The sequence below is a fragment of the Phoca vitulina genome, unplaced genomic scaffold (genome assembly GCF_004348235.1).
Source record: "Phoca vitulina isolate PV1807 unplaced genomic scaffold, GSC_HSeal_1.0 scaffold29, whole genome shotgun sequence".
In the NCBI taxonomy this organism is placed as follows: domain Eukaryota; kingdom Metazoa; phylum Chordata; class Mammalia; order Carnivora; family Phocidae; genus Phoca; species Phoca vitulina.
Genome location: NW_022589732.1, coordinates 15,310,500 through 15,323,668, shown reverse-complemented (window position 1 = coordinate 15,323,668; position 13,169 = coordinate 15,310,500). Strand labels below are relative to the sequence as shown.

The 13,169-nt window shown below is 38.1% G+C and overlaps 1 protein-coding gene across 5 annotated transcripts in view; it reads right to left on the bottom strand.

Moving 5' to 3' along the window:
- KAT6B (lysine acetyltransferase 6B) overlaps nucleotides 1–13,169 on the bottom strand; it is a 180,886-nt gene that overhangs the window by 57,779 nt on the left and 109,938 nt on the right. For all 5 annotated transcript variants that reach the window (XM_032423824.1, XM_032423823.1, XM_032423822.1 and 2 more), the window contains exon 4: nucleotides 7,040–7,148. In XM_032423824.1, coding sequence (XP_032279715.1) covers nucleotides 7,040–7,148 — 109 coding nt within the window. The remainder of the gene's footprint in view (nucleotides 1–7,039; nucleotides 7,149–13,169) is intronic.

Here is a 13,169-nt window from a genome sequence, read left to right as displayed (position 1 = left end):
CTTTTCAGGGAAATGCAAATCAAAACTACAATGAGATACCACTTCACACCTGTCCTAATGACTAAAATAAAAAACACAAGAAACAAGTGTTGGTGAAGATGTGGAGAAAAAGGAATCCTGTGCACTGTTGGTGGGAAGGCAAACTGGTGCAGCCACTGTGGGAAACAGTATGGAGGTTCCTCAAAAAATTAAAAATAGAATTACCATATGATCCAGTAATTGCACTACTGGGTATTTACCCAAAGAATCAAAAACACTAATTCAAAAGGATATATGCACCCTGGTGTTTATAGCAGCATTATTTATAATAGCCAAATTACAGAAGCAGCCCAAGTGTCCATTAGATGAATGGATAAAGATGTGTGTGTGTGTGTGTGTGTGTGTCTGTGTGTGTAGTGGAGTATTATTCGGCCATAAAAAAGAATGAAATCTTGCCATTTGCAATGACATGGATGGATTTAGAGAGTACAATGCTAAGTGAAATAAGTCAGTCAGCGAAAGACAAATACCATATGCTTTCATTCATATGTGGAATTTAAGAAACAAAGAAAAAAAAAGAAAACGACAGACAAGCCAAAAAATAGACTCTGAACTATATAGAGAACAAACAGATAGTTACCAGAGGGGAGGTGGGTGGGCGATGGGTGAAATAGGTGAAGGGGATTAAGAGTACACTTATCTTGATAGAGCACTGAGTAATAGAATTGTTGACTCACTATATTGTACACCTGAAACACTGTATGTTAACTATATGGAATTAAAATTTTAAATATATATACACAGAAACATAATATTCAAATTAGCTTCATGGTGAAAGAGCTTCCCAAATGTATGGGGGGAGATGATATAGAGAGTCTCTGGTGATTGATCCTGAGTTGAGAAAGCACATTTATAGCGGAATCAGGGCAGAAATCCAGACTGGGTTCCTGAGGAGCAGAGAGCTAAATTCTTTGGACATTTTTTATTTACCTCTATTGGATTAGATCCCATTTTATCTATCTTGTGTGGGTTTTTTTTAAATGTCAGGAAACATTATCTTGGAAAATAATTTGCCATCTTTACAAAGAGATGACTTTCTGAAATATATATACAAGTATTTGTTTAAAAAAAAAGGGAAGGAAGGAAGGAAAGAAGAAAAGAGAGAAGAAAAAAGAAAAGAAAGAGAAAGAAAGAAAATGGGGGTCTTGGTCCTACAAACACAAGGAAATGAGTTCTGTCAACAACTTTATGGTAATTTGTTATACGAGCAATGGAAAACTACTAAACACTCTGACACTGGGTCTCTCAGACCGGCTGTCTGACCAACCATCTGTCCATCTGAGATACGGTAAGGGAAAGGACAAACATTTCAGATTTTATAGTCTAGCAGGAAAGAGACACATTAAAAATTAGAATTAACGTGTGAGAAAGGGTGGTTCAGAGAAATGGATGAATCTAGCAGGAGGTTAGAGGAAGGGCTTCCTAAAGAAGAAACCCAACGGATGACTGGCATTAGATGGGAAAAGGTGGTAGAAGCTAGGGTATGCTGAGGGAGAGGGGGACATGGCACACTTAGGGAGGAAAGGTGCAATTTAACCAGTGTGCACAATATTGGGAGGGGCGGGTAGTGGTGTTAACAGGGGCCCAACCAGAAGAGGGTTTGGGGGCTATATTAAAGAATTTGAATTTTTCCTAAGGGTTATTTGGTAGCCACTAAAATAAATCTGTGAATAGATTTTGAAGTTTAAAAATTCACTTAGCCTGCAGCATGGAAAATGGATGAGGGGAAGGAGGGTCAAGATTTGATTTAGGTTATTATAATAGCAGATTTGAGTGGTTTTGGTGGGAATGTGTGGATATATCGAGGATGTGGGATTTAGATTAGGACATATAATCAATATATTTTTGGTGATTCCTTAATGTGAGAGAACAGGACAGGATGGCTTGTGGAAATGAGTGGCCAGTGGGGTGCCATTTGCTGAAATGGGAAATCCCTAAGGAGAAGAAAGAGGTTAGTTTGCTGAGATTTCCACGGTTCCTGCGGTGTTTGTTGTTTTGGGGCGGTGGGGGCACTGCAAGGTTGACAGGCTGTTTTGGATACTTAACTCTGAGAAGCCTATGGGGGCGTCCAAGTGGTGATACTCTGAAGGCATTTATATCTAAGGATCTGGAGCTCAGCGGAAGCTATGAGGCAAAGTAAGAAACACAGGGCTAAGGACAGAAGCCTGAAGAAACATGTAGGGGATGGAGAGAGACAAAGGAGCAAACAAAAACTGTGTGAAAGGAAGTGGTGACAGAACACACAGAAAATATGGTATCATAGAGGCCAAAGGAAACGAACGGTTAAGGAAAAAGATTTTCAACAGGCCACATAGGCTGAGGACTACCGGGTGTGAACTGAAAGATGTCCAGTAGAGTCTGATGCAGACTGAAAAGTGACCTTTAGATTTTGCTACATGCACGTCCCTGGTAATCCTGCCCCACACAATTTCAGTGAAATAAAAGGCCAGGCGCAAGGTTTCTGCTTCCTGTTTCTCCACTTGGATGGTCAGTCCAGCTGCGGGCTTGTGGAAGATGGGGCTTACCAACCCTTCCTTCCCCAACCTATGTATTCCTCTTCAGATTCCATCCTTAGGTTTCTCTCTAGTCAAGGGTCTCCCTCCCAACCCAATCATTCAATCCTCGTCTACTCAGTGTGAAGCTGGATAACTAGCCAACCAACTAGTCTCACAGTGACCGTAACAAACTAGTGTTGTTTAAATATACCTATTTAACTGCATGCCGCACCCACCAGCTGATCCTGGGAGCAGAAGGCAGGCCAGTTTTGTTCATGGTTGACACACATATGAAGACAAACCCAGCAGAGACTTCAGGCATCCTGAGGGCAGATTGGTATTTGGCACCACAGCTCCCATTCCCTCTGCCATACAAAGGTGTTTTCCTCGCCTTCCCAGCTCTATTCACAGCAGCCTCTCTCTGCCGCCGTTTCAATGAGCTTCCACTTAGACTGATGCTGTAATTTTGAACTGTACACTTATCTTAGATTTGCTAATTTGAAAACACACATGCACACAACTCATCTGTAAGTAAGATTTAACCACCCAGCAATCTGAGCAGTAGACACAAAATTTCATTTGGTATAATATCTAATACTTATGTGAAGCTAATTAAAGATAATTTGGTCTTAATGAGGCAAAGAGAATATAACTGTGTTAATTTCAAAGTAGGCTGATCCATGAAAGTCAAGTAAAATCACTTCCTAGGCCCAACATTTCCAAAGACCTGAATATGAGTATCTGATGATTCCCGCATTCGTATTAGTGGTTAGAATGAATAATCCTTCACATCTGTGTAATGTTTCATAGTTATTGACAATCTTCACATGGTGATCTCACTGGATGCTCACAACAGCCCTGTGGATGCTGGGTTGTAGACGTCAGCCTCCACATTTTACAGATAAATGAAAACTGCAGTTACACAGCCGGCAAGCAGAAACCTGGAAAACCATATTTGAGGCTCCGTGCACCCTGCCCCTCACCTCATATTTTTACTACTGCAAACTTGAATTATTTTTTCAAAGGAACTTGCAGCAGGAAAAACATAGTTAAAGAAAATACTGCCCATTTGCAGCACTGAGCCACCTTAAAAATAGAGACACTTCTAATTGGCTTACTTTATGATGTAAGGAGAAGGAAACATTTATTACTCACATCTATGAAATCTAAGCAGAGTTTAAGTGTGACATCATACAAATGGTACTTCAGACACAGGCGACTACAAACCAACAGGCACATATGGGAAACACATTGAAGAATGATCCTCCTTATGGGCTGCCATCTATATTTCCTATTTCTGGTTTTATACTGCTATGGGTATTTTTTTCACATGAACATTTTACATCAGGGAGTCCTTTGATCATTACAGTTTCGATTCAATCCTAGAACCAATGGACTCTTCTGAGGGTGAGACAGTGGCCATTTCCATAGGCCAACTAGGGGTACCACCCACTCTGTTAACTCCCACTTGAGAAACTAGACTGGACCAGACCATGACAATGGGGCTTCCACCATTATTAGAGGGTGCTGTTGAGCCATGCCAGCTTATTTTATTACTTTTCCCCTCTAATTATCAAGTGTCACAAAAGAACATTGTAACTACAAGAACGCCACCCACCCCCAGCTCTCCAAAGAACAACTATATTTGATTTTGATTCATCTATTTAAAGAGTAGCACATAACAAAGTCTACTCATCTGATCTACCAGATGAACTAAATGTCTACAGTGCATCTCCCTGAGGTAGGAACAATGTTTTTTTTCCCTTGACTAAAGTAGCTAAATCCAGATTGGCACAGTACATTCAAAGAAACATTAAGTGAACCTCAACACTGAGCCAGATCCCATGGTGGAGTCTAGAGAAGCTCTCTCAGCCATCCTCTATCCTAAACTAAGGGATATCATGCCCCCAGGGCTTGAATTGCGGCCATGACCCATACCTTGACTCCAAAGCCTCTGGCTTTTTCTAATTGAAAGGAGGGGGTAGGGGAGAACTGGCTCACGGAATGACTCTAGCTATATGAGCCTTCCAAGACAGTATCCTTAGTCCATTCTTCTCCATTTGTTAAAAGAGAAAACCTAACATTACACCTACATACCCTGGTAAAGTAAGAAACTTTAGGGGAAAAAAATTTTGATGACCTCAAAGTACAAAGGAGATCAAACTTCTCCTTTGGCAGGTTTTCAGTCTGGGAAACATGAAGGGAGATTGATTACATCAGAAAATCTAAGATGTACCTGTTTAGAATTACACCTTTATACCTTGTGAAGGAGGCCTTGAAGTTACGATCTAGTAGATAATGATCTCAAATTTCTCATCAGCTCAAGTTAAGTGTATCAGCAGAGGTAAGGAAATATATGAAGGGAACTTTTCTTCCCACATTTAAGTGCATTTTTAATCTGTCTCGGCACCCAGACAAATAGGTACTCAAAAAAATAAAACAGTGAAGGTAGTTTTTAAAGTACCACCTTAAAAGTCACAAAGGGTAAACCCCAGACAAATGCACACCACTAAATTGATCAGGCAGTTAAACAAAAGAATAATTCATTCAGAGTGAGCCTCGTGAGAAAACCCAAAAGATAACTTCAGAGTCAGAACTGATGAGTGAAGGACTACCTCAGCAGGATAAAACGGGGAGATTGCAGGGTTGAAATTTATTAAACTGAACATACAGATAATGTTTCCATGCCCTTTTGTCACTATCCATGATACCATGGGCAGGTAAAGAATTTTAATGAATCCGTAAAGCCCATCAAAAAGACTGTCAGAATGCATTTCTCAGGCAGAGTTTGAAATGTCTTATTTCCAAGGCTCCCCTCCCAGTCAGGTCCTGAGAGCGGCAGAACCACATAAAGCTTATCCAGTTAAACCTTTATAGGAGGACGAAGAATCATTACACAACACTGTCATTCCTCAGTAAATGAAACATTTCCTCTATCCAACCATCAAGCAGCTGTCAAAAATGATGTTAAGATTTGAAATTACTTGCAGCAATCGAGGACAATATCAAACATGCCAAATAATGACAATGGCTGACATTTATAGCACACTTACCCTAGTTGTTGTAGACCCTGTGCTAGGCTATTTACTGGTGTTCTCTCATTGAACTCCCACAAAATCCAAGAGGTAGGTGCTACCATTATCTAATTTTTCTAGTGTGGAAATCAAGGCACAAAATAGTTAAGTAACTAACTCAAGGTAGAAGAACCGGGCTATGACTCGCTCTTGAGTTTTTGTTAACCACTTACTATACTGACTTCCTAAATGACGGTATGCTATGGTATTTTGCGGTTTGTTGTTGTTTTTAAAGATAACCATAATCAGAGAAATACTTGGTTGTGAATGTGAAAATAACACTTCGGGAGGAAAAACGTTTCAGTAGGCTGAGAGAAGAAAATTTAAAGATTAACACAAAGAGATTATTTTTTAAAAATCCAATTAACTACCACTCAATCTGTTGACTGTGTGTGGATGTGTATACATATATAACTATATATAAAACTATATATAGGGGTGCTTGAGTGCGTCAGATGGTTAAGCACCCGAGTCTCAGCTTCGGCTCAGGTCATGATCCCAGGGTCCTGGACGAGCCCCATGTCAGGCTCCCAGCTCAGTGTCGAGTCTGCTTCTCCCTCTCCCTCTGCCCCTCCCCCTGCTCACGTTCTCTCTCTCTCTCTCTCTCTCAAATAAAAATTAAACAAAAACAAAAACAAAAACCTATGTCTATAAAACCTAGGCAACTATCACATGATTAGCAAGAAGGAAGACCAGCTTGGTAAGACAAATTCTTTTAATGTAAGCACAATTTGACTTCTTTTTTCCATTTTAAAGGTAAGGTCTTAAAATCTTAGACTGAGAAAAAGGCAGAGGTGCCAGCACCTTGACAGCATTTTAAATATTGCGATTACCAACAGTCAATCCAGGGTCCCCAGCCAGCAATTCCTTGATTTCAACATTACCTTCTATTTGACCACTTTTTCCTATCTTATTCTAGGCAATTTGAATTTTTTTCATGCCTGATGATTTCTTGATTCTGTCACTGCAGTTTCCAGAACACTGCCCCCTTCATTTAGAGTCACAGAGAGCTGGGTTGTAATACTACATTTCACCAGCAGGTGTCACGCCCCGAAACACCGTATCTTCCAACTCCGGCATCTCTTAATTGAGACTGGGAGTTACAGAAAACAAGTGATTCTAGTTGTATTCAGCTTGAAAACTTAGAATTCTTTACACTGGATTTACCTGCAATGTAAAATACTCCATATGTATGAAATCAAAGCTTAATTATAAATATTAATATACACGTAATATCTTTGTCAGTGCTAATACACTTTTTTCCCCCTCGACCTGCACTTTTTAAATTTAAAAACTATGTTATAACCACAAAATCGCTTTAAAAAACAAATGCAGTTTTGATAAAGACATGAATAACATATAGCTATGGAGGAGACACTGTACACACACACACACACACACACACACACACACAAAACTGTACCAACTTACCACTACTACCACAGTCTGCACAAGAGAGGAGTTCTTCTGGTTTCTTTTCACGATTTGATTCTTTAGTCCCCAAGCAGAAGCTACATATAGGAATGGGATCAGCACGGGGCTATGATAAAATTAAAATGAAAAAAAAAAATAGTCAGTTTTCCATTTCAAAATTAACAACGAAACATTAAAGTCAAAACTTCTTACATATTTCTTTTTTTTTTTTTTTAAAGATTTCTTTAACAACAGAAAAACTGCTGAGTAAGGTATTCCAATCAACATTTTCTAATAAAAAATCTCTTTAATTATTTGATGCTAAATTATTATCTGAATAATGCATTTAAGATTCAGAAGTAGTTTTTATTAAACCAATGAAATCTTAAGACATTTATAGATTATATAACTTTCCTAAAATGAACATTATTAAAGATTCTTTTGGGGGCACCTGGCTGGCTGAGTCGGTAGAGCATGCGACTCTTGATCTCAGGGTCATGAGTTCGAGTCCTGTATTGGGTATAGAGATTACTTTAAAAAAAAGATTCATTCAAAATCTCAATCGTTCCCCTAATTTATAGGCCTATAATAAATGGACTCATCTATTCAGTATTATAATTTATGAATATCTTCTAATTGTTATTTCAGATTGTTTTAACTCAATTTTATCAAATGTTTTAGTGCAGGTTACTATTACTCATCTATTAAATTTTTGACCTAAAATATCGGTGACATAATAACAGAGTGAGAACTAAGCAAGAATTTTAAAATTCTGTAGGATCACTTGGGAAACTCAAAAGACGGTCTTCAAAAGTAAACGACACCATGCCACACAAAGGAGGTAAACTCTCAATCTCTGACATTCCCACTTTAATAAAAGAAACAATGAAACATTTGTCTAACCCCCCTAGTACTCTTTAGCTCTCACTGAGGTAATTGCTTTTAACAACGTATTAAGTCTGCATACCTCTCAATGTCTCCAATGTTATTTATGGCTACCAGCAATGCTAATATTCCCATTCATATAAATAGTTGACTGTGCCTACAGATCTGGTCACATTTATTCTGAACAGCCAAAACTGTATGAAAATTAAAATTTTATTGCATATTCCAAGCCTTCACACATGTTGTCTCTAGCCATCTGAATGTAACTATAACGTATTTATATTTGAATCTCATGAATCAAAAATTCAGGGTAAGAAAAGTTAGCATAATCATACATGTTTTTTAATGTAAATTAAAAATGAGATTTTGCAAGGTCTAACTTTTAAAATATACAGCAGCATAGAATAAACCTCATTTGTTCAGCTACTGTATCCCAAATGCCTAATTAATACATTGCCCGATACACAGTAGGCACTCAAAATATATGTTAACTGAATAAATGGAAGAAACATATGCTAGTTAGAAGAAAAAACTCTCATCTCTAAGACACTATTTCAAATGGTTATAATGATTCCAACAAATGTCAGTTCCCTGTGAAAACATGTCATCAAAAACCAGAATTCGTCTTATGACTGAGGATTTGCAAAATTGTTCAATATGATTGTTAATTTCGTCCTACAGTGTGGGTGTTCATTATCTTGCCCTTATTTTCAGTTTAATTTGTTCTTTTAATATGCACAGGCTTTACTTTCTGAAGTAGCTATGCAAATGTGTTTTTGTAGCCCCAGTTAAAAAGCAGAGTATAAAACACTTTGTACTAGAAAAATCCAAATAGACAAGCTACAACAAATTGGTCACTGACTCCAGCCACAATTTTTTAAATGCCAGATAATCAGCACTGCATAATTATGGATCCATAGTTATTACTTGCAACTGCTCAACTGTATACCTTGGGAACACTTCTGTTCCTTTAAAGAGCAATTAAAAGAACAATCTGGTTTTAAAGTGACAACATTCCCCTGATAGATTCCAGCTAAAACCCAGTCCTTGTACTAATGGGATTCCTGCTTTCATTTGGTATAACAATGCTCAAGCCATTGCTGCCATCCTTGCGGTGATAAATAATTTACAAAATGTCACATATCATTCATGCAATGAAACAAATCCAAATCTGCAATCCCATTTTTCTTTCCCCGATGAATTTTTAGCTGTAAGAAAGACATGGCCATCAGCCAGCACTCGTGCTCATTTTTCGTTTTTAACTAAAGGTAACACAAAGGACAAAGGTTGCTAGTAGTTCATGGCCAGAAAGACTGATGTCCCACACTCTGCCCAATAATAGAAAGCATAGATGCTATCACTTCACGCTACATTCAAGTGAACCCCACCAGGCTGATGTATGCTCACAACCATTTATTTTAGGGATAACTATCTCACAATACTCTATAAAACCACTGCATTATACAGAAATGTCTGCCCTGCTGAATTATTGATAATTCAAAGCACTTTTTTGCTAACCTCACTATAGCCGAGTCTAATTAACTTTAAAAAATTGTCACTTGTAAGAAATGAAACTTCTACAGTAATGCATGTAAATGGGTCACAAAATTATTATGATTCACTATTCTCAATCAGACTTCATATAAACTGTTTCAAAAAATAATCCCTGGTAATAGATTAAAATGGACTGTAGTCAGAAAGAGGTCTGAATAAATGGAATTCAATTCTACCCAAGTCCACCACAGACAAATCATATTTAAGAGGTCTGAAAATGAAACCAAACATCTCCTAATTCTTAACCACTTTCTTTGAAATTTCACAAAAGCACCTAACCTGTTGATCACATTTACTTATCAACATGACTGAATATTTCAAACTAATCTCAAGAATTAACACCCATGATGGATAGGTCTAAACTCTGCAACCTGCTCAGGAAATGACTCCTCCTCATCTCCCATGGAATCGATGGTCCTAGTGTAGCTGCTAGGTAAGAAGGCACTTTACACTATCTCATTTAATCATCTCAACAATCCTGCCAGGAATGTTTATTATTATTATTATTTTAGGGAGGGAATTAAGGATCTGAGTAGTGAGGTAACTTTTCTAAAGTTGTACAAGTTCAACTATGGAACTGGGATTCAAACACAGGTCTGTCTTCACCAAAGCCCGTTTCTCACCTTCAGTACTTACTCTCCCACCCCCGACTTCTCTCCTCTCAGAAAAATAAACATTTAAAATTATCTTTCCATCAGTGGGAAGAACTCTTTACTAATGTGCTCATAATCTTTTCCATCCTATTTCTCCCATGACCAATGGCAGGTTTTTAAAACTACTGTAAAAGCAACCACTACTATCCTATAGACTACTATTACAATGGTGAAAAGGTACCTTTACAATGGAGCTCCTTACCCAAGTGATCAAACCTATCACCAGTATGTGACAAACTAACATTATGCGCCTCCCAAGTGTGGCACTAAAGGACTCAGCACAGCCTATGCAGGATTCTTGCTAGAATTATTCACCCTGAATCTAACCATAAGGAACCAATCAGGCAAATCCAAATTTAGGGACATTCTGAAAAACTACTGGCCTGGACTCTTCGAAAAATGTCAATGACACATAAGACCCAATAAAGGGCAGAACCAATTTAGGCAACTAAACTGGCCCGAAAACTAAATACAATTTGTGATTCTTATATGGATTCTGGGTTTTTAAAAAAATTACCCTGGGGCGGCTGGGTGGTGCAGTCAGTTAAGCATCCGACCCTGGGTTTTCGCTGAGGTCCTGATCTCAGTGCAGAGTAGGTTTAAGGCTCTGTCTGCCCCATCCCCCCTTGCTCTCCTTCTCTCACTCTCTCTCTCAAATACATACATACATACATACATACATACATACATCTTTAAAAAACTTTACCCACAGTTATTAAGGACATTATTTGGATAATTAGGGAAATACACACTGAATAGTAGACAATATATAAACTGGATAGAACAGATTTCTTCAGTCAACACAATTGTGTTTATATGAGAGAATATCCTCTTTCTTGGCAATTATGTGCTGAAATATTTTGGAGTAAACTGTCATGATGTCTATAACTTAAGCTCAAAAGATGCTGGGGGAAAAACTGTGTATCTGTACATGTATTAACAATGTTAAAGGTTGGCAAATCTATGTAAAGTTTACATGGGTGTTCATTTTATTATTCTTTCAATCTTTCTGCATGTGTACAGTTTTCCAAATAAAACACTGGGAGGGGGGTGTAAAATAGTACCCCCTCCACTCTTAAACAAAGATCTACAATGGATTGGATTATTATGTAATTGGATTACAAGCATTCATAAAATAAAGTATCTCAATCCAATTAGTGAGTCACAGGCAATACAGAGGACAGAGGACCTGTCAATCCGTATAGTAGGGGGATGCAAGTACCAACACTCTCGAGGACAGATGACCCAGTTTTCTTCAACAAATAAATTAAAAGGGAGACAAATTGAGCAAGCAAGAAAGAGAGAGCAATAGATTCAGAATAAGAACCAATAGGTTAATAGAGATTTAAAAGACTGATCTGCCAATCACAATGTATGGTCCTTATCCCGATAATGATTCTTTTTTTCTCTTTTTTAAGATTTTATTTATTTATTTGGCAGAGAGAGAGCATAAGCAGGGAGAGCAGCAAGCAGAGGAGAAGCAGGCTCCCCGCCAAGCAGGGAGCTGGATGCGGGGCTCGATCCCAGAACCCTGGGATCACGACCCGAGCTGAAGGCCGACGCTTAACCAAGCCAGCCAGGCGCCCCCTTGATAATGATTCAAATAAAGTATAAAATAAAACAAAATAGGGTGACCCATTAAAGGAACTGGGGCTAATCAGCTTTGAACACACTGTTGGGAAGGAACAAGCTGGATGTCTTCATCCCAGGGAAAGGGCTAGATTTGTTCTTCATGGCTCCAGAGTGCAAAACTTGAACAGGGCTTATCCTAGAAGGAGTTAAAACTTTCCAACAGAAATGTCCAAAAATTGAATGGATTGTTTTTTCCTGCTTTCTTTCTTTATTTTATTTTTTAAATTGTGGTAAACCATACATTAACACAAAATTGACCATCTTCACCATTTTTTAAAGTATACACTTCAGTGGCATTAGGTGTATTCACACTGTTGTACAACCAATACCATCATCCATCTCCAGAACTTTCTCATCTTCCCAAACTAAAACTCTGTCCCCATTAAACATGAACTCCCTTCTACTTTGTCTCCATGAATTTGACTACTCTAGGTACCTCATATAAGTGGAATCATATAGTCTTCATGGAATGGATTATTTTTGGAAGGCCCCCTATAATCAGAAAACACCGAGAGGCTGGACCAGGATGGTGAGGACGCCAGAGAACAAAGCAACCTCACACAAGCTGGGGATCCGGAACCCTTCAACGGTCCTTTACAGATCACATATTTTAATGGTTCCATGGCTGGATAATCTCTGTGCCTCTTCCCAACTCTGCTTTAATTTTTTATTGATTCTATTATACTTAAAAAGACGTTTCAAAATAAGTCATCAGGACTCTCGACCTCAAAATTCAATAACCTTTTCTGAGAAAACATCCTTTAATTCCAAGACAATTCATTTTGAGAAGTTTTATATTTGCTTATGGTTACTTTTGTTTCTGCCCTGAAGGAAACAGCATGTTTATTAATCTTGTCAGTCTAAGTAAGTGGAGAAAAATAAATGAAAGTTCATGCTAGATGGGAGCCAGGTGCACATCCTCTTTGACGAAGACACTAAAAGGGTTTTGTCTCCATGATCTCCACTCACAATGATCAGGGACACAGCCCTCTCTTTCCATTATCCCCTACGGATTCATCTCCTCAGGTCATCTAGAACTTTCTTGAATTTACTTAAAAAAACACACCATTTTAGGAAAAAAAAAACAACACCATTTTAGTAGTTCCTAGTGTTAAAAGCAACTCAGTATTTTTCATTCATATATTCGTACCTGTATCATTGTAAGACCTGGATTTAAATATTCATCTCTGAGCCAGTTTTCCTCATTTGTAAAAGGGCACAATTGTGTCTGCATTGTCTAGCTCTGGGGTTGCTAAAGCTCAAATATGAGTGTGTGAAAGTACTTTGCACACTATAAAGCTCTATTCAAATATTATGATTATTGCAAAATTCACTTCAGCTATAAAAACAACAAACAAACAAACAAACAACTTAAGTCCTTAACAAACATCAGCACAAATGAATTGTGGTGGAGCTTAGAATTA